Genomic DNA, 21,300 nt, shown 5'->3' with positions numbered 1-21,300 from the left:
TTGATGTTGAGGGTACAGATAAAGTATGCAGTAAAAAGCAGAGGATTGGGAAGCCTTTAAAAACCAATAACAATAGTAAAAGAAAACATAAGGAGACAAAAGGTGAAATACGAAGTACAGCTAGCCAAAAATATCTTAATGATTTGTCGTTTAACATAGAAACATAGAAAATATGTGCAGGAGTAGGCCATTCAGCCCTTCAAACCTGCACCGCCATTCAGTATGATCATGGCTGATCATCCATCTCAAAACCCTGTACCTGCTTTCTCTCCATACCCCCTGATCCCTTTAGCCACAAGGGCCATATCTAACTTACTCTTAAATATAGCCAATGAACCGGCCTCAACTGTTCCCTGTGGCAGAGAATTCCACAGATTCAGCACTCTCTGTGTGAAGTTTTTCCTCATCAGTCCTAAAAGGCTTCCCCTTTATCCTTAAACTGTGACCCCTCATTCTGGACTTCTCCAACATCGGAAACAATCTTCCTGCATCTAGCCTGTCCAATCTCTTTAGAATTTTATACGTTTCAATAAGATCCCCCCTCAATCTTCTAAATTCCAGTGAGTATAAGCATAGTCAATCCAGTCTTTCTTCATATGAAAGTCCTCTCATCCCAGGAATCAATCTGGTGAACCTTCTTTGTACTCCTTCTATGGCAAGGATGTCTTTCCTCAGACTAGGGAACCAAAACTGCACACAATACTCTAGGTACGGTCTCACCAAGGCCTTGTACAACTGCAGTAGAACCTCCCTGCTCCTGTACTCAAATCCTTTTGCTATGAATGCCAACATACCATTTGCCTTTTTCACTGCCTGCTGTACCTGCATGCCCACCTTCATGACTGGTGTACAATGACACCCAGGTCTCGTTGCATCTCCCCTTTTCCTAATCGGCCACCATTCAGATAATAATCTGTTTTCCTGTTCTTGCAACCAAAGTGGATAACCTCACATTTATCCACATCAAATTGCATCTGCCATGAATTTGCCCAGTCACCTAACCTATCCAAGTCACCCTGCATCCTCTTAGCATCCTCCTCACAGCTAACACCGCCACCCAGCTTCGTGTCATCCGCAAACTTGGAGATGCTGCATTTAACCAAGTCAAACATATCAAAGAGGATTCCAAAAGTTTTTCAGATATATAAACAGTAAAAGAGAGGTGAGCATGGATATTCATTTGCTGGAAAATGACACTGTAGTAATGGGGATGGGCTGCAAAGAAATGGCAGAAGAACTTAAGTATATCACATCATTCTTCACTGGAGAACACTAGCTGTATGTCAGAAATTCGAGAGTGTCAGGAGGCAGAAGTGAGTGTAGTTGCTATTACTAAGGAGAAGGTGGTTGGAAGGCTGAAATGTCTAAAGATAGATAAGTCACTGACCAGATGGACTACACCCAGTGTTCTGAAAGAGATAGCTGAAGAGATTGTGGAGACATTAGTAATGATTTTTCACTAGATTCTGGAATGGTTGCAGAGCATTGAAAAATTGAAAATGTCATTCTCTTAGAGAATGGCGGGAAGCAGAAGAAAATAAATTATAGGCCAGTTAGCCTGATTTCAATGGTTGGAAAGTTGTTTGGAGTCCATTATTAAGAATGAGGTTGTGGGGTATTTGGAGGTGCATGATATAAATAGGCCAAAGTCAGCATGGTTTCCTTAAGAGGAAACCTAGCCTGGCAAATCTGTTGGAATTCCTTGGGGAAATTACAGGCAGGAGAGACAAAATAGAGTCAGTGGCTGTTGTTTTACTTGGATTTTCAGTAGGCTTTTGACAAAGTGCTGCACATGAGGCTGCTTAACAAGATAAGGAGATATTGTAGGTAAGTGTATGGTCATGCACATTGGTGGAAGGAATAAAGGCATAGACTGCTTTCTAAGCAGGGAGAAAATTCAAAAATCAGAGGTGCAAAGGGTCTTGAAGTCCTTGTGCAGGATTCCCTAAAGGTTAATTTGCAGGTTGAACTGGTGATAAGGCAAGTAAATGCAATGTTAGCATTCATTTTGAAAGGACTAGAATATAAGAGCAAGGATGTAATGCTGAGGCTTTATAAGGCATTGGTCAGACTGCACTTGGAGCATTGTGACCAGTTTTGGGCCCCTTATCTAAGAAAAAATGTGCTGGCATTGGAGAAGGTCCAAAAGGGGTTCTCAAGAATCTTACATCCATCCGACAACATGAGGGAGTAAAAATCTTTGCTTTATGATTCCGTTGCATAGTACAGACATGTGAGTTTAAAAGTCTAATGGCTTGTTGAAAGAAGCTGTCCCATAGCCTGTTGGTCCTGGCTTTAATGCTGTAATGCTGTGGTACCATCCAGGAATGAAAGGGTTATTGTATAAGAAGCATTTGATGGCTCTGGGCTTAGAGGAATGAAGGGGTGGATCTTATTGAAACCACTGGAATATTATGAAGTCTACAGTGGATGTGGAGAGGATGTTTTCTATAGTAGGCTTGTCTAGGGCCTGAGGATACAGCCTCAGAATAGAGGGACGTCTATTTAGAACAGAGAGTAGAAGGAATTTCTTTAGCCAGAGGGTGGTGGATCTGTACATGCCACAGACAGCTGAGGAGGCCACGTCATTGGGTATATTTAAAGTAGAGGCTAATAGATTCTTCATTAGTCAGGGTGTCAAAGGTTATAGGGAGAAAGCTGTAATGGTGTTAAGCATGATAATAAATCGGGCATGTTGGATTGGCAGAGCAGACTCGATGGGCTCCTATGTCTTACTGACTTGTGGATCCCAAAGAGCATTGGTGTGTAGAGGAATTTAGGAGTACAAATCTATTGCTCCTGTAAAAACTGCAGCACAGGTGAATAGATGATGAAGTTAAGATGCCATCATCCTTTATCGGGTTTATTTATTTATTTATCTATCACTTATACATCAAAACATACAGTGAAGTGCGTCATTTGCATCTAACAACCAACACAGTCAGGTGTTACCATATGTTCTGGTACCAACATAGCATGTTTACAAGTAGCCCCAGTCCTTTTCCCAACCACCCACTCACATACAGTCAGGCCGTCAGCAGACCTCCCACCTCTAGTCCTTGGCCCCGGACGCTCAGACTCGCACCATCATGCCTCCAATCTCCAGTCCCTTGCCTAGACTCACTGACATTGAGCCACCAACCGCTGGACCTTGCCAGTCTCTGGGTATTGATCCCAAGACTTGCCAGTGACAGAACTTTAACCTCCTAGCTGCAATCTCCGACCATTGACCTCTGGTTCTCGACCCCATTGACCTCTGGTTCTCGACCCCAGGACGAGCTGATCCTAGGTCCCCGACCTCAAGACCTGCCAACAGACTTTGTGCCTCCAAGCTACAGACTCTCTGACCTTTGGCTCCAACCCCAGGACTCGGGGACAGTGGGGATCACTGTTCTTCAATCTCCAGTCCTGCAAACTTCATCTCCTTGGTGGCTTCTGAACTTTGAGCTCTTGGTGTTGAATCCTGAGCCCCATTTCCTTCCTCCAAGTCTACGTTCACCCTGACCTCTCATCCACCACTGACTGTGAGTATAAAAACTGTGAGGTCATATTGCATCTGCATTAAATTTTAGTTAGCCCACACTTGGATTTCCAAGCAGCACACTAATGATAACACATGGAGGCTTTGGAGTGGGTGTAGAGAAGGTTCACTAAGATGTTACCTGAATATAGCATGAAGCTACAGGAAGAGTTAGGACAGACTTCAGTTTTTTCTTGTTCTCTCTGTAGCTTTAGAGGGTATAAAATTGCCCAGGATGGAAGCGGGCCATTTGGACTGACTTGTCCTCATCAATCTTGGGATTCCTTCACCTAACGCTTTTCAGCCTGTTTCACCAACATCGCTTTACAGTTTAAGACTGTCCTCCATGTCATTATCAATCTTTATGTCATTCACAAACTTACTGTTTTTTGCCTCCATTTCCAAATTGCTTGCACATTACAAATGGTAAGGGTCCAAACTTCGATCCTTCTAGGACACTTTTGGTCACCTAGATCCAGTCACAAAAACATCTCACCCTCTGTATTCTATTGCCAAATCAATTTTGAATCCAATTTGTGAACTTGCCATGGATTCCAAGAACCCTACCTATTGAACCTGTCTTCCATGTGAAACCTTGTAAAAGGTTTTACTAAAATCCATGTAAATCACATCTACTGCCCTTCCCTCGTTGATACATTTTAACTCTTCAGAGGATTAAATGAAATTGGATATACAGGATCTGCTCGTAACAAAGTCTCTGATGTAGTGATTAATCACCTTTCTAAATGATTAATCCACTCCCACAGATTTTCCCCTACCATCTTCCCTGCCATTGTTAATAGGAACACAGGTTTATTATTATCACACTTTTCATTGCTATCTCCCTTGAAAAGGAAGACCGTATTTACATCCAGTCATATGGTACGTTACTGGTTTCCAGTGAAGGTATAAAGCTCTCTGATAGATCCACAACTAAAATTATGAGAGACATAGTGCAGCAAGTCTCTCCATCTCCAGGATGGAAATTACAAATACTAGAAGGTAGAGGTTTAAGGTGAAATAAAGAAAGTTTAAATGAGATTTGCGAGGCAATGTTTTCAAAAAACATAGATAATATTAGGAACTGGAGGATGCTACTGAGGGAGATAGTAAAAGCAGATATGAAAGCAATGTTTAAGATTAAAGACCCAGGGAATAGAGGGAAAAGAACTATGTGCGGGCGAATGAGTTTGGATTGGCATCATGATCTGCATTGGTGTGGTGGGTCAGAGTCTGTTCCTGCTGTAGTATTCTATGTTCATATCTTTGACCTTGGATTGAGTTTCTTTGTTCCTGCCCTAAATCAGGAGCCAGAATATGTTGTTTCTAATGTAGATTAAATAAGACCATTTTATGTTTGAAATCAGCTCAAATTCCCAGGTTCTTGTGTAAATATTAGCCATTTGCAGATAACACAATGTTCAGAGTGAAGAAGGATGTCATAGGGTGCAACAGGATATAGATAAGTTACAGACATAGATGAACTTAATATAGCATTAATCTGGTTTTCCAGCAAAGCTACTATAAAAATTATTCTGGTTGTTTGCTTGCTCTTTCTGACACATTGCTCTGTACAAATTATTTGCCACAATTTCCAATTAGACAGGACTATATAGGCAAAATTCTACATTGGAGTATAGGGGGTGGGGGTGGTGAGTTTGCATTCCTCAGAAATAGTCCATGCTGCAATTTCCTGTACCGTGAAGCATTGTCATCTGCACATGTGTCAAGAAGCATGAGTGAAAAAATAATTTTCTCCGTATCTCCAATTTTCAGATAGTGAATGTGTTACTATAAATTTTAACTGCCCAGATAGCCATAACATGGGGGTTGCCTGTATTTTGGAAAGTAATCCTTTGCTTATGAAATACTGTAATAATGTAAAGAGTTATGTAAATGTAAATCATTTCTTCCTATTTTGGCTTTGCAACAATTTTAGATCCTGTGTCTCCTTCAAACATTGATGCACTCGGAAAGGAATGATTGCATGGAAAGCACTGGTAATTGCCAGTAGTTAGTAAATATGTATTAACATAATAAGTACAGCAAAGCAGTTGGCACTGTGCATTTAAATTTTACCCAGTCTGTGGTCTCACTTTGACTCAGAGTTTTATGAGAATAATGATGTGTTATCTTAATCCATTTCCTAATAGTATATTATGGTACATCTAATGGGATGACTAGTGTAGGAAATGGGAGGTGAAATATGTTAATCGAATTAGGTTTTTACTTGTTTATGACTGAGCCACATTGTCATGACACAGTGAGAAGTATCTTATTCACCTGGTTGCCATCTCCTGGGAGTGCCTTCTAGTACAGGGAAGATCTTACCTTGGCACTCATCACTTACTTTGAACAGAAGTTAAAAATCTATAAATCTGATTATTTTGCTAATTGCTAAGATAAAGTCAAAGAACACTACAGCACAGAAACGGTCTCTTTGGCCTATGTACTTAATGACATAGTATTATTTTGCCACCTGGACCACACCCTTCTGATCCATCTCTGGTTCTTCCATCACTGTTCCCTTTCCTGTACCCTATTAACTCTGTCACTCATTTTCATCTTCCTCCTGGTTCCATCCAGCTACTCCAGAATGTTTCACCCACCAGATCCCCCTCCCCACTCACTTTCAATCTGCCCAAGTCCTTTATTTATCAGAATACATCCCTCAAGGATGCTGCACAGGTTGATAGGATAGTTAAGAAGGCCTATGGGATGCTAAGCTTCATTAATAGGGGGTTGAATTCAAGAGTAGAGAGATCATGTTGCAACTCTACAAATCTCTGGTGAGACCACAGTATTGGTAAGTATTGTATAGTTCAGTTCAGGTCACCTCATAGAAGGATGTGGAAGCTATGGAGAGGGTGCAGGGGAGATTTACCAGGGTGTTGCCTGGATTGGAAAACAATTCTTATGAGGCAAGGTTAGCAGAACTGGGACTTTTCTCTTTGGAACAGAAGGATGGGAGGGGAATTGATAGAGGTCTACAAGATTATGAGAGGCATAGGTAGGGCGGATAGTCAGTATCTGTTTCCCAGAGCACAAATAACAAACATCAGAGGGCATGTCTACAAAGTTTAGGGGAGACATTGGGGTAAGTTTTTTTTACTCAGAGTGTTATGGGTGCCTGGAATGACTTGCTGGGGATGGTGGTGGAGGCTAAGACATCAGGGGTATTTAAGAGCCTTTGGACAGGCACATGGATGAAAGAAAACTAGCTGGTTATGGGGTAGTGTGGGTGTAGTACTTTTTTTTAGGGAATATATGGGTCGGCACATCGAGGGCCAAAGGGCCTGGTCTGTGCTGTAGTATTCTAGTGTCTAGTGTCTAATACGATACTTGTAGCCTTTGCATTCCTGTCTTTGCTTATCTTTCCTGTCTCTACCTTTAATTCTCCCTTGCCCCAACCTGGCTCCATCTGCAAATGTTCTTTTGTTAAGCTGTTTCCATTTATCACCCACCTAAAGCTGGTCCTCAATCTGGGCTAAATTTATATGCAGTGTTAACTGCTTTTCTGTACTTCTTGTGAGTACGATCCATACACAGGACCATTAGTTGAAGATTATGGGAGAGTGTGCATTGTCATTGTGACATATCCCCTTTGTCCAGTTCATAGGAAATGCAAAACATAGTAAAATGATCTTCAGCAAAAAGACAAGATAAGTATAGGTATCAACCACAAAAGGAGAAGATGGTGGAATGATTGATAAATCATGTCAGACGACAGTAAGATAAACAAAAAAATGTAGAAGAAAGATGTATTTTGTTAAAAAGGTAGATGGAAGAATTTGGGAAAGAATTCCACAAAGCACGTAGAAGAATACAGAGTCAGATGTATAAGGGCTCAGATTATGGCAAGGATGCTAGGGTGGAGATTCAATGGGATAAATTCATGGAAACAGAAGAGGATTCTGATATTAATCCCAGTTCTGGATAAGGGCAGGCTTCAGCAAACATTTGAACTTAAAGGGGAAAATAGAGGTGACACCAGTTGGCATTAAAGTATTTTACTCTAGACCCAAGGATAACTAATAGATTTAACTGCATCTGGTCAAGCTGGACTTGGTTTAATGGTAGATCATTGACCACTCCATTAAATGTGGACTTGGTATTCAGGCACTGATTCTTTTGGCAAGGCTAGTTTGAACACATTAGGTCTTAATTGGGCATTACATTGCTAGCAATCACACTAATGATCCTGCAGTTAACTGAGAAAACAATTTGTGGTTGAGCAAAGTTTTGTTGTTTCAAATATAATGTACATGTGGCTTTTCACAGTATGTGACTTGGATAGGTACATGGATGGGTGCCAGGCTGGGGAGTGGAGGGGAGAAAATGTAAAGGTAGTGACAGGAAAGATAAGCAGGAATGCAAAGGCTACAAGTATTGGGTTCTGATGAACAAGGGAGATGAGGGCAGTTTGAAAGATTGGAAGGGGATCTGGTGGGTGAAATGTTCTGGAGCAGCTGGATGGAACCAGGAAGAAGATGAAAATGAGTGATAGAGGAGAGAGGGTATGGGAAATGGAACAGAAGTGTGAAGACCAGAGGTGTATCAGAAGGAGGGTGAGAGGGGAACTCAGGAAATAAAAGGTTACCTAAATCTGGAAAATTCAATATTCATACCATTGACTTCCAGATCGCATATCAATCAAGTCAATTCACTTTTATTGTCATTTCGACCAGAACTGCTGTACAGTACATAGTGAAAATGAGATGACGTTTTTCAGGACCATGGTGTTACATGGTGTTACAAAAACTAGACTGAACTACGTTAAAAAAAAACTGAGAAAGCTACACTAGACTACAGACCGACACAGAACTACATAAAGTGCACAAAAACAATGCAGGTATTACAATAAATAATAAACAGGACAATAGAGCAAGGTGTCAGTCCAGGCTTCGGGTGTTGAGGAGTCTGATATGCAGAATATGAGGTGATGTTTTCATTGGACCAAGCATAAACAGGCTGTTGTGGGAATGGGAAGTTGAAATTATGTGCAACCAAGAGCTTAGGATGACAATTCTGAACAGTGTGCAAGTGCTCAGCAAAACAGTGAACTAGAATGTACTTAGTTTAGTTGATGTAGAGGAGAACACAGCAGGAGTATCGAATGCAGCAGCAAACTTGGAAGAGGTGCATCTGAATCTCTGCCTCATCTGGAAAGGACTATCTCAGTCTCTGTGTAGGATCTTGTGAATAAAACATGCAAGAGTAATTTTATGTACTTAACAGAAGCTGCAGCCCTTCCATTATGAACAAGCCAAAATCTGTCACCTTACACCCTACATCATTGCATCAGACACTATTTCTTAAAATGAATCCAACTCAATGATGCTGTTTCTGAATGATGTAAAACAGATTCTATTATGCACAATGTCATTTTTCACCCACTACGTTATCCTACACTGGCTCTCCCCACCCTAAAATTCACTAAAGCCAACATTGTAAGTGCTTCTAGAGCTTGTACGAGAGGCCTGCCACAGGTCGTATGTACCTTAGTTGGAATAACAGCAATGCCTCTGGCTCATCGGGGGGTATGCTGAAACACATATGGTCATGTTGTGATGCGGGGGTTTTGTAGTAGACCCACCAGGTCTTGGTGGTCTGATTTAAGGTGATCTAGAGAAATACGTTAGACTAACCCTTGCTATCTGCGAAAATCTTTTCGCCCCATTCCAAAACATAGGACAGGCCATCATAAGGTGGTGTTGATGTGCATCATGGCAGACAAGAACATATTATGTAGAACATGGGTCAAATGGAATCCAAGAATGCTGTATGCCATGAAGAAGTATAGTACTGTACAAAAGTCTTGGGTTCATGTATATAGTTAGGGAGCAAAGACTTGTACAGTACTGTAGTAATTTTAGTTATTATACCGAATTGCCACAAAAACAACATGGTGTATATGATGATAAACCTGATTCTGATAATGGGTCTCAATTGTGGACCGAGAGTGGGAAGGAAATGGGGGGTGGGGGAGGAATCGTGTTTGGGAAAGGGGAAGAGACAGGACAAGGAGCAGGAAGCACCAGAAGGGCATTCTGTAATGATCAATAAACTAATTGTTTGGAATCAAGTGATCTTGGTGCCCCAGGGCTGGGCATATCTGTACCCACATCAACCCCCAGCACTCCTCTGCCACCTGTCCCAAAGTGCTCCACCCTCGCCGTTCCCAATATCCTTTGCTCCTGCCAGATTTACAAACTTCCTGTCTGCTCCACACTGACAAATACAGTACTTTGGCACCCTAGCTTGGCTGTCCTCTATGGTCTTGTATGTGTAGTTAAGACTTTTGCACGGTACTATCGGATTAGATGTAAAAGAATTACTGAGGAGGGCAGAACACTGCTGACCGGGTGATCATGGTGTCAGGAATAAAATCTCCTGGCATCCGTCGTGGCTACCTGTACACCAACTCAGCTGCAGAGGACTGCACATCCTATTTTGGAGCCATTCTGAGCCCCAGCAGGACTCGGGGGAGACATTCGTACTAACACTTGTCAGTCAGGGAGCCACTCACACAGGGCTTTGGACTGTGGGTGATAATGCTAAGGTGTGATGCAATTTAACACCATGGTTCTGGGCCTCTGTGGCTGAGATGTCTGTGATGCGAATTGGGGACCGTGCTTGGAAGAAATATCAGATGGAGTGCTGAACAGAGCAAGCCAGTTTTGGTGAATGCTCAAACCACATCCACAGCCATCATCGATCCTAGAGGGACAACCTCTGGCCACCTGTTGGTACAGTCCACCATGGTAAGGAGATGCATGAAACCTTGGGGTGGGGGAGAAGACCAACCAGTTCCATATCGTTCAGGAACCTCGAAAGGTGCTGATGGAGCCAAAACATGATTTAATTTTCATCTGCTGACAATCATCAGCTGCACTCCAGTAGTGTAGTCCTTCCTAAGGCTGTGCCACACAAATTTTAAAGCACCCATTTTCTGTGAAGTCTTCCCACCCAGATGAGAAAGGCTGTGAATGGGGTTAAAAACAGTAAGCCTCCAGTTTGCAGACACTATGGGGCGAGAGCGACCGGTTGACACATCGCAAGGAGAGAAACTCTAGTGTCTCTGAACGACGTGAGCCAAACACAGGCCCTTGGCTGATGACCTGTAAGCCTGGACTTCTAGGTCGGTAGCTTGCTCAGATGCCATACCAGCATAGTCAGTTCCACTGTGAATGGCATCAACAGACGGCCCTGAGAAACAATTAGCCATAGCATTATTTTTTCCTTCGATGTCCTATATGTCAGTTGTGAATTCCAAAATGTATGTCAGGTGGCATTGTGCTTTGACCATCGTGTGCATGACAGGTTTGTGGTTAACATATGCTGTGAAATGACGAACCTTGAGTCAAAAATAAAAATGTCGGACAGCCAAATAGAGACCAAGAAGCTCACAAACATGCTGAACTTCCTCATGGGGAGGGGATGCCAGGTGAAAGCCAGCAGTTGCCACACACCTCCAACCAACTGTTCTTGCATAGCACCCTCAGCATAGTCTGAGGCATAGGTAGTGATGGCTATTTGGGGTTTGGGTGCATCAGTAGAGTCACTGTTTGTCATCGTCAAATGCTTTGTCGTGTCTGGTGACCACTTAAGCGTGCATTTAGGGGCACTGCCTTTAAGAGTACTTTATAAGGGGAGCATAAGTTTAGCGGCTCACAGAATGAACCTGTAATAGGAATTCACCATACCTAAAAACTTTTACAGTGTTTTGGTAGTGTGGGGCTGTGGAAAGTCCACAGTGGCGGCTTTTGACGGCAGAGGTGTCGTAACTTCTGAGGAGATGTGGTGGCAGAGAAAGTCAATAGTAAACATCCAGAAATGGCATTTAGCAGAGTCAATAGTCAGCCCATGTTGGCTTAAGCCCTTGAAAAGTGTGCAAAGATGTTATGTGTTTAGTTTTGGATGAGCTGGCACAAGTACGCTGTCCAGAAAAGAAGTCCTTTAACAGAGAGTCCATTAGTCACTGGAATTTTTCAGCCCAGATGGCATATGCAGAAATCTGAATAGACCAAACAGGGTTATAACAATAATTTTGGTGAAGTCGTCAGTGCACGCAGGCATTTGGTGGTGACCCCTAATTAAAAACTCCACTTCAGAAAAAAAATTATCTTTCTGGCTAAACATGGCAAAAAGCCTTGAATATGTGGTACCGGGTAAAGATGAGAGGGTAGTGGCCTAGCTAAGGCAGCAGTAATTGCCGCATGGATGGCAACCACCATCTGGCTTGGGGATTAGGTGGAGGGGTGAAACCCAAAGGCTATTTGACCTGCATACAATGCCAAACATAGCATACTCAGCCTTTATGCCGGCCAGCTTTTTTGAGTACAGACTACGTGGGTGTGGACTGGTGAGCTAGTTATGGAAATATAGTGCTCGACCCCATTCTTTGTGACTGTAGCGCAAAATGTGAGCTTGGTGAGGCTTGGAATTCAGCTAGCCGGCAAGTGAATTCACATGTGGTGGTGCATGCGCTAGCCTGAGTCATCAAGGGGAACTTAGTGGGGGATCCAGGTAATGACCCAATGTGTTTTGCATCCACAAGCTACCAGTTCTTAAGATCTACTAACTGTCCTCCGGCAGAGGTCTGGCAATTTCATCCAAGACAAAGTCCTCTGTGTAGTGATGTCTACTGAAGCAGTGTCACGCGTCGTGTCCCATTAGTCCGGTTCCTGGTACTGTTCGCAGCTTCCAGTGAGAGTCCATTGCATTTTGTCGTATAATCAATGGACAATGCTGGCAGCACACTGTCTGTAATGAACAATTGCCAAACCTGGCAACTGGAATCCATGGTGGTCACAGACTTCCAATGTCCTGATGCTCTGGCACTGTCAAAGCTGCATGGCAGTCAGTACTTCTTGGCGTTCGTGCCAAAGTGCGTGTGGTAAAAACATAGACCCAGCATTGTCCAGTTTGGAGCCATAGGCATGTGTCTTCTGGATGTTCTGCTGATAGTCTACACTCAGCCTGGCAAAGATGCATAAGCTCTATCAGCCATTTAGCAAGCTTCCTATTAGTCCTTCATGGGTGTATTAGGGCTGTGCAAACTTGATCAGGAATTTGATATGAGTTTAAATAAATAAATAATTCAATTTGCAGAAGAGATGGAAACTAATTAGCAAACATTCATGATAATTAGCAGTTGAGACAAAGGTGACTTATTTTACAATGACTTGTATTGCCTTTGGCTTTGTGAAAACAGTAACATTTAAAAAAAAAATAGATAATTTGGGGGCAGAAGGAAATGCAAGGGGCAGGAAAGTATTCTTAATTGAATAGTTCTTTGTAGAAATAACATGGACAGTGGATAGAATTGCTACCTGCATTCTGTAGCATAGCGAATGATAAATATCTGCTGTAAAAGATCCACTAATGGTTCATCCTCAAGCTTGATAGACCACTCTAGCTAATTACCGATAATTAAAGAATTCAAGAACACATTCAGAACTATATTGAGTGTAAAATATAAGGTAGGAGAGCCTATCAATAAAAATGTTTTCTGTTTAGAAGTTTCAATAACAATCTATCACAAAGCTATTTTCAAAATTTGATAGATTTTACTAATGACTAAGTATTAAATTTAATACTAAGTATTAAACTGAGACAGGTAATTCAGATACTTGCTATGGAGTGATAAATATATTTCAAACTAAGGGTATCAGAACTGTGTTAGATTTTTGTGTGTTTTTAAGTATACATTAATCTGAATTTGTAGGAATTTTCTTTCAAGTAAGCATTACATCTTTAATTAATTGAATAATACTAACTTAATTGAGGATTTTTAAAAATTCAACTGATAGGACAAAGAAAATTATGCTCTAACCTTGGTGGCATCCTATATCCATATTAGTGTTGATTCATTAGTATGATTAAGGGTTTAAGTGGAGGGTTATTTCCATAAATGACTAAATGTATCATTGAGTACTTAAGTTATGAAATTATTCAAAAGTGTAAATCTTGGTTGAAAAACTAGCTCACATATTCTTAATTATAGCTAGACTATTTGAAATAAACATATACTCCTTCCACAGATAATGAATATATAGAACCCTCACACCAAAGGCTGTGGATTCTAATTAATTGATATTTTCAGAATAGAGATTGAAAGACTTTTGAGTGTATCCAGGAGAAATTGATGTAAAAGATACAAATCCTGCACGAAGCCCATCATATTCTGCTTGATGCAAGCTGTTGAGAAATTCAATTGAGACTTTATTTTAATTTAGGTCATCAAAGGTGCAGAGATCCTTGAAGTTCTGCATAGCCTTCCAGCAGTCCGACAATATCTATTTTCCTTATATGAGTGCCGATATGGTGTTTTCTTCCAGTCTCTTGGTGAGTACCTGTTACTTTTGGCTTTATGGAAACAGTAAAGCCGCTTTTAACTATAGGTTAGGCATATAGAATGTTAGTATCAAAGTAACTTCACTGGTAACAAGTTTATCACAATGAAAGATGATTTTTAGTCAGTTTTAGTAGTATATGTTCTATGTGCATATTTAAAAAAATTATAATAAACTTTTTTCTCTTTAGCCACAGTAGAACAAGAATTAAAAAAGGACTGGCTCTTTGCTGCTCATTATCGCTACTATGTACGTGAAATGAGAATCTTAGCATATAGTCAGCTCTTGGAATCATATCGTTCATTAACGCTTACTTACATGGCTGAAGCCTTTGGTGTTGGTGTTGAGTTTATTGATCAGTAAGTAATTTTATATCCTGATTATACTGAATTTAAACTTTTACTGACATTGAATATCACAGTATGGGCCCACGATGTGCTGATCTTTTACCCTACTCTAAGATCAATCTAACCCTTCCCTCCTTCATGGCCCTCCATCTGCCTATCTGAGTTTCTTAAATGTCCCTAATGTATCTGCCTTAACAACCATCCCTGGCAGGTTGCTCTACTGTGTAAAACATAAAACTAACCTCTTACTTCAATTAAATTAAAATTATGCCCCCATGTATTAATAATTTCTGCCTGGAGGTGGGGTGGAGTCTGACTATCCACTTTATTTATGCCTCCTTGTACTCCTCTTATAAGTTACCTCATCCTCCACTACTCCAATGAGGAAAATCCTAGCCTGTTCAACCTATCCTTATATAGGACATGCTTTCTAAACCAGGCTCTCTACAGCTCCCATATCCATCCTGTAATGAGGCAGACGAACACAATATTTCAAGTGTTCAAGGTTTTATAGAGTGCAACATTACCTTGCAGCTCTCGCTCTCAAACCTGTGACTAATGAAGACCAACATAACACATGCTCCGCACCAATTCTTATCAATTTGTGTGGCAACTTTGAGGGAGAATGGATGTAGACCTCAGGATCCCTCCACACTGCAAAGAATCCTGAATTTTACTTGTAAATATTCACATGATTTTAATTATTTGTCTGATTTAACTTTCTTGAATCTATCAAGGCTTCTTGACATGTAACCTTTAACTCACACGGTAACGTTTGTAAGAATATTAATAATCTTCTCAACATCTGTGCAAAGGGGTTGAATAGTGAAATCAGTTGAAAGTGACTTAAATCCACGACCTGTTCCCGACCAGATATTGAATAAGCATACCACTAAGAGCACTGCTTCAAGATTAGTTTTATACTGGGTAGTTTTTATTAAGGTTAGTAAAACTTCTTTTTGATTTACAGGGAACTCTCTCGTTTCATTGCTGCTGGTAGACTACATTGTAAAATAGATAAAGTGAATGAAATAGTAGAAACCAACAGGTACGTGTTACAGAAAGTTGACAAACTTCCACCAAATTTTTCTTATGATATTTTAACTTAAAAGTATTAACTAATCTGATTGTTAATTTTGACTGTAATTACAGGCCTGACAGTAAGAACTGGCAGTACCAGGAAACCATAAAGAAGGGAGATCTGCTATTGAACAGAGTCCAAAAACTATCACGAGTAATAAATATGTAATCTGTTTAATGGATGATAACTGTCTACAATGGCCATTAACTTTTGAATTGTTCTAGTTATTTCTCTTAGTATTTACAAATCATGGGTTTAGTTTGTGCCATTGTTTAACCTTTTATGTATGACAGACTTCAATGTTTACTTGGCTGTGTAAACAATTTGAGTAACTGTATATAAAATAAACACCCAACACCTGTTTTCAAATTTGTCTCCAGTATTTTAAAATGTGGATTTCTCATTTTTAAAATTGTGTTTAAACTTTGCACTGGGAAATTAAATATTTTCAGAATAGCCTTAGTTTTCATCCCACTATTATTTAGGTCCACCTTATCATGAAACATATTGTTTATTTTATTAGATTGCAAGAAGCGTAATGTTTGCATCTAAACATAGAATTCAGTCGGGAGGGTAAGCAGCTTTTCAGTTAATTTTCTCCTCTTCTCAATCAAATTTATGCAGGGAAATTAGGTTCTAGGCAGCAACTATCAAGTAATTATCAGTTTTCTGAAGTTAGGGAAGCAAATGGCATTAACAAATAATATCATCCATTCTGCAACTAACAAGAATGGGGTGATGTATTGAAGTATAAATGTGCCAATATGAGAGGGTAGAAAAGCAACAAGATTAAGGTGTGGAAATTAACATTGCTATAATACAAAAAGCATTGCGGTGCACATTGAGGAATAAAAAAGTTAAAAGTGCAACAATTTTAGCCAAAGCTACAGTTTGAGTTTTCAAAAAAATTTAGAATGTAAATATCACAAAAGATTCCTTATCCCCCCATAAAGAACAATTTCCTTTCTTTACTACTGACCATGTCTAAATTAGTTTCCTTTTGCAGGTGGTCAATGGAGTGTATCAGCAACTTTACTCAACCATTATATTCATCTCTCAAACTAAGCTACACAATAGAATTCTCTACATTAATAACATTTTGCACTTGGACTGAATTAACAGGATTTTAAAGGAGAACATGGCAGAAATCTTATATGCAGTTTCAAACGAACCATAGCATCCTAATTTAAATTTAAAAATTATATTAAATGCAAAACATCCTAAAATATGAAATTGTACCAGGCAATTGTCCATAAATTAGATTTCCTACCTAATCCAAACTATCACTTTATCAGAGATAAAATCAACATGTTCATCAGGCTTTAGTAGATTTTGTATTTTAATTCCCAAATAGTAGACAGAGACTTGATTTGTTATAAATAACAGTATAAATTATTTTTATTTACAGACCTTGTTACAAAACAAATAGACTATACATTTTCAAATATCGAAAGATTCTGACCCATGACATTTGTTCATGAATTATACAGCAGGCAACACAAAGTCCAGCTGATACCATAGTGACCCAGTGCGCTTCATTATGCGTACTTCTGAAACTATTCACACTATTACACAGGAGGTTGCTTTTAGAACCAAGCTCAGAACAGGAGCAAGATGCTTTGCTATCAGGCGTACATTCACATTTGAGATGTGTAGTGTTAAACTCTTCACATGTCTCTATTGCTTTTGTCATTGCAATTGTTTTATTCCTTACATAAACCTGAATCAGTTCAGGTTTGAGTGCCTATTAAGACAATACTTGTGTTCTAAATGATCAACTCAGCATTTTAAAATAACTCATGAATTTTCAATATGAGTATAGGTTTTGCTGAGAAATTATTTTATGGGAAGACATACTGCTGACATTGTATTTTCTGGAACATTTTCTAACCCTATTTAATCAACAAAGAACTTTAGGAGATACTCAGCAAAATCCAAGATATTTCCTTTCAAAAAGGCACCATCACCTTCAAAATTGTCAGGATGAGAATATTTACATTCCAGTAGTATTAGATACTATGGGACCATGGGTAAAACTCAAAAGTACAATTATTTTAATAAGCCAAGCTGAACATCAATAGTGCTTTAGACCTCTTTCATAGTCAAAATTATTTAAAACATGGTATTTCAACAAAGGTACAGAAATGTAAAGGCCTTTTTGTTTTGCTCTTGGCTGGTGGTATAACCACATACAAATATACATACAAATCAAAAATTGGTTTCATTTCACAAGTGAAAGATTTACTGATTCCAAATTATTTTAAAGTTTAAGCATAATAAGAAATATTAGGAACTCACTAGGTGGAAAAAACCAAGCTCCTAATCAAAAGTGAGCATTTAAATATTTTTTAGATGCTCATTTTAAACAGTCATTTTGAAGCAACTATCAGGCACTTTAACTTTTGACTAAAAGCTGCAAAATGTTCAAATGGTTTTTCAGATGGGTCTGGGATGGTTTTTTATTAATGATTTTGTTACACTGGGAGTTAGACAACAAATGAATATATATTAGTGAAATAGTTTGAGGCTCTCTTCCCTTCTCTTCCCTTCCCCTCCCCCACTTCCAAAAAATAAATCATTTCACTCCCAAATTCCAAAATGGATGAAAGTTTTTATAAAAAGTGCCCCCAAAAATCTTATACTGCAGGTATTTTGCATTATTAACTGGGCAGTGAATATCTAAACAATAAGGTACATTTACCTGTTATTTATTAATTCCTAAATAAATAAATACCAGATGATTTCAAAATTGTACCAAAACTGGATATAAGAAAATGACCTGTGCAAAAATACATATTTAATATGTACAATTTTAACAAAATATGCATTCTGAAATAGGGATATTTCCATACTTTTGTATAATCCATTAAACAAGAAAATTCAAAATAAAAGGTACAAAAATTGTGACATACTTTATCTCTTAGCTTGTTGAAAACTGGGGTAAGAAAACAGAGTTACAATTGGTAACTGTACCAAAGGAACAAGCTAGCTTCAGTATAAGCCAGTTTTAAAATATCTACTTGGATGCAAAAGGTATGCCATTTATTACAGCAGAGAGGGGCATTTTTCTTTCCTTTAAGAATTTTCTTAATAGCCTTTTGGAAACGGCATTACTGCTTGGTCACCAGCGTGAACTGTTCTGTGAATAACTGTTTGCAAAATGTGGCTCCTTTTATCGTTTTCCTGCCATTTATACAACAATGATTCTAAGAGTATTTTAGCTATACACTATTTTATATTGTTTATATAGAATTCACTACACTGCCCACAAAAATTAAGGTTAACTGGGCAAGCTGTATTAGTGTATGCTCACATTCTCCAGACTGTGCATAATTTGTCCTAAAATCTACATTTGGGAGAAAAAGACAACACTAAGCTGACATTGCAAAAATTTGATATGCTCCCCAATTTTTAGACCAACAGGGAAAATGTTGAAAAGTGTGCAAATATTCACTAAAGTGGTCATTTTAAAAATTTTTGTGAAAATTTTCATTTCAATTTCATTTTGAAATCCCTGATTTAACATACTTTCGTTTATTTGACAAACTTACAACACCATCCCTTTTTATTAAAATTTATTCCAAAGTGGGAGTACGGATATAATCTATTAGTGCAAAAAATGTGGACTACTGATAAGCCATTGGGGGAGGAAGCAGCATACACTAAAATTTTATTTTCTCACCTTTTAAAACAGGCAAGACCAAGCTGCAAATGCCACCGAACCCCAGTAATTTGTACCATATACACAGTACAAAATAAATCCACGTCATAATGTCTTATTCATAAACTTAAAATTGGTGCATCTGTAGTCCATACATGATGCAACCTTTTCCAGCTCTCCAGTCTGCTGTATTTCTAACCAGGGATTAGTTAGAATTTACATTTTTTTTTAAAAAGTACTCGCTATACACAAATCATTTGCTGGACTAACTTCCCATTGTTAATTTATTTCCACAATTTTCTGCACAAAAAAAAAAGCCAAGATTTGTGGATTTAGCAAAAAAAAATCAAAATATCTACCTGACACAAGTCAGCATACTTGGCAACTGTTTAGTTCAACTGTAGACAAAGTACACACGTCTCTCGGAAAAAATAAATACAACATATCTGCTCTGTGATATAAATTTCCAGTAGATGTTAAGGGGCTATGGAATTCCCATTAAACTAGTAATTATGCTTAAACATTTGGCAGTTCAACATCCAAAACTGTAGCAAATGCACCCATCAGCAGTAAATAGTTAAAAACTGAACCTTTGCATAATTCTCAGATCAGTAGTCATTCTTCTATCTACGTACCTAATACTTAATACTGATTTGAACAACTGCAAGCCCAATTTTATCCATAATGTCCATGTCAATTCAATTTAAAATGTGTCACCACACAAAGTGACATTTCCACAAACTTGGCTTCTGAACCTGTATACAATTTTGATTCTACTGTCCACAGACCTGAGGAACAAGGGAAGTTGAAAAAACTCCAAGGCTTCTTGCAGTTCAGAGTGCCTATTTTTTTACTTTTCAATAAAGATGTCCAGTTTCTTCCAGAATAGAATTTGTTATCATGGTCGAGCCTTTGGCTGAAAAAAAAATAACAGTCCAATCATTAAATTCACAATATAAACACGAGAAGACAGCTTACTCAATTTAGTTTACAACAATCCTTACTCTTAAAGAAAATGAGTTAATAAACAAAGCCAGCATTAATTCCCCTTTGGAAGATTATGGTGTGACACCCCAAAGCACAACAGTTCCATGCTGTAGGCAATTCCATAATTTATACAAAAGTCATTTGGACAGTTCTACAGAAAGTGGCACTCAAAACAGTTGTAGAGATAAGAATCAGTACAGAAAGAGGCTCTTCAGCTCATCACATCCATGTTAACTACTGATTACCCACCTAGAGTTATCCCATTTGCCTTAATAATTCAAGTATTGTCTAGATACTACTAAATGTAAGAGTCTATGTTCCCTACTCAGGTACTGCATTCCAGATTTTATCCATCTTACTCTAAAAATTCCTCCTCACTTCCCCTCTAAACCTCATCTCACTTACCCTAAGTAATAACTTCTGACATTTCTATTATGGTAAGATCCAAATGTCTGTCTGACAAGTCACTGATAAAACAAAGTTTAACATTATTCAAGCACAAAAATCTCAAGTTACCTTACCAGCACCTCAAGGATCAGGTTGTTGGAGAAGCTCTAACAAATAACTATCTGTTGTGGTATGCCAGGGTGTGTAATGTGAATACTGTATGTAGTTGTGAAAGACGTGTCAACAGACCAGATTGCTATGTACTGAAAGCTATCAATCTTTTTGAATATTGTTGGAGCTGCCTTCAAGCAAGCCATCACATTCCAGCCTGGATGCCCATTCTCTGACCTCTCGAGTTTCTGGTCAATGGTGACTTAAATATTTCTGGAGATGGAAATGCCATTAATTGCAAGTCAAGAGTTGGTTGTAACCATATTGGAGAACATCAGAGTCTAAACTTCAGGTACATACAGTAAGTTGCTTACCAATTATCAGCCCAGGAATGAAGTATTTTATGTTATGCTGATATGGCCTGCTTTATTTTCTATGGAGTTGCAAATGGAAAAGAATATTTAATCAATGGGCATCTAACTACCTGGCAAAGGAAGGTCATCCATGAAACTGGCATGGTTGGGCCAAAGATACTGCTCTAAGGGACTCCTGCATTGAGGTCTTCATAAAATGATCAGCCTCCAACAACTACAAATACCAATTTTAAAAATTCTTAAACAGAAAGAGCAACAAAAGACATTTTACCCTGCAGCACCCAATTAGCCTGTTATCTGATTTTTAAAAATGCTTTCAATGGAAACTGGTGCATATTGAGGTTTGCTCAGTAATACTGTAAATAAAGAGACAGGAATCATTTAACAATAAAGGACAACTGATCACCACTAGCCAAGAATGTTGTCTATAAGAAGTGAAATGCAATAGTTTAACTTTCCATATGACCAAATGAG

At 38.9% G+C, this 21,300-nt stretch overlaps 2 protein-coding genes across 3 annotated transcripts in view; one reads left to right on the top strand and one right to left on the bottom strand.

The window, feature by feature from the left end:
* The window catches only part of psmd6 (proteasome 26S subunit, non-ATPase 6), a 28,317-nt gene extending 12,649 nt beyond the window's left edge, over nt 1–15,668 (top strand). The window contains exons 5-8 of the mRNA XM_059944263.1: nt 13,762–13,870; nt 14,069–14,237; nt 15,196–15,273; nt 15,378–15,668. Coding sequence (XP_059800246.1) covers nt 13,762–13,870; nt 14,069–14,237; nt 15,196–15,273; nt 15,378–15,474 — 453 coding nt within the window. The 3' untranslated portion in view covers nt 15,475–15,668. The remainder of the gene's footprint in view (nt 1–13,761; nt 13,871–14,068; nt 14,238–15,195; nt 15,274–15,377) is intronic.
* Nucleotides 15,669–16,681: 1,013 nt separating this feature from the next.
* The window catches only part of LOC132377840 (ataxin-7), a 152,225-nt gene continuing 147,606 nt past the window's right edge, over nt 16,682–21,300 (bottom strand). For both annotated transcript variants that reach the window (XM_059944261.1, XM_059944262.1), the window contains exon 11: nt 16,682–19,883. In XM_059944261.1, coding sequence (XP_059800244.1) covers nt 19,866–19,883 — 18 coding nt within the window. In that variant the 3' untranslated portion in view covers nt 16,682–19,865. The remainder of the gene's footprint in view (nt 19,884–21,300) is intronic.

This window comes from Hypanus sabinus, chromosome 19 (assembly GCF_030144855.1).
Source record: "Hypanus sabinus isolate sHypSab1 chromosome 19, sHypSab1.hap1, whole genome shotgun sequence".
NCBI classification, from domain to species: Eukaryota; Metazoa; Chordata; class Chondrichthyes; order Myliobatiformes; family Dasyatidae; genus Hypanus; species Hypanus sabinus.
This window is presented reverse-complemented; position numbering and strand designations above follow the sequence as displayed.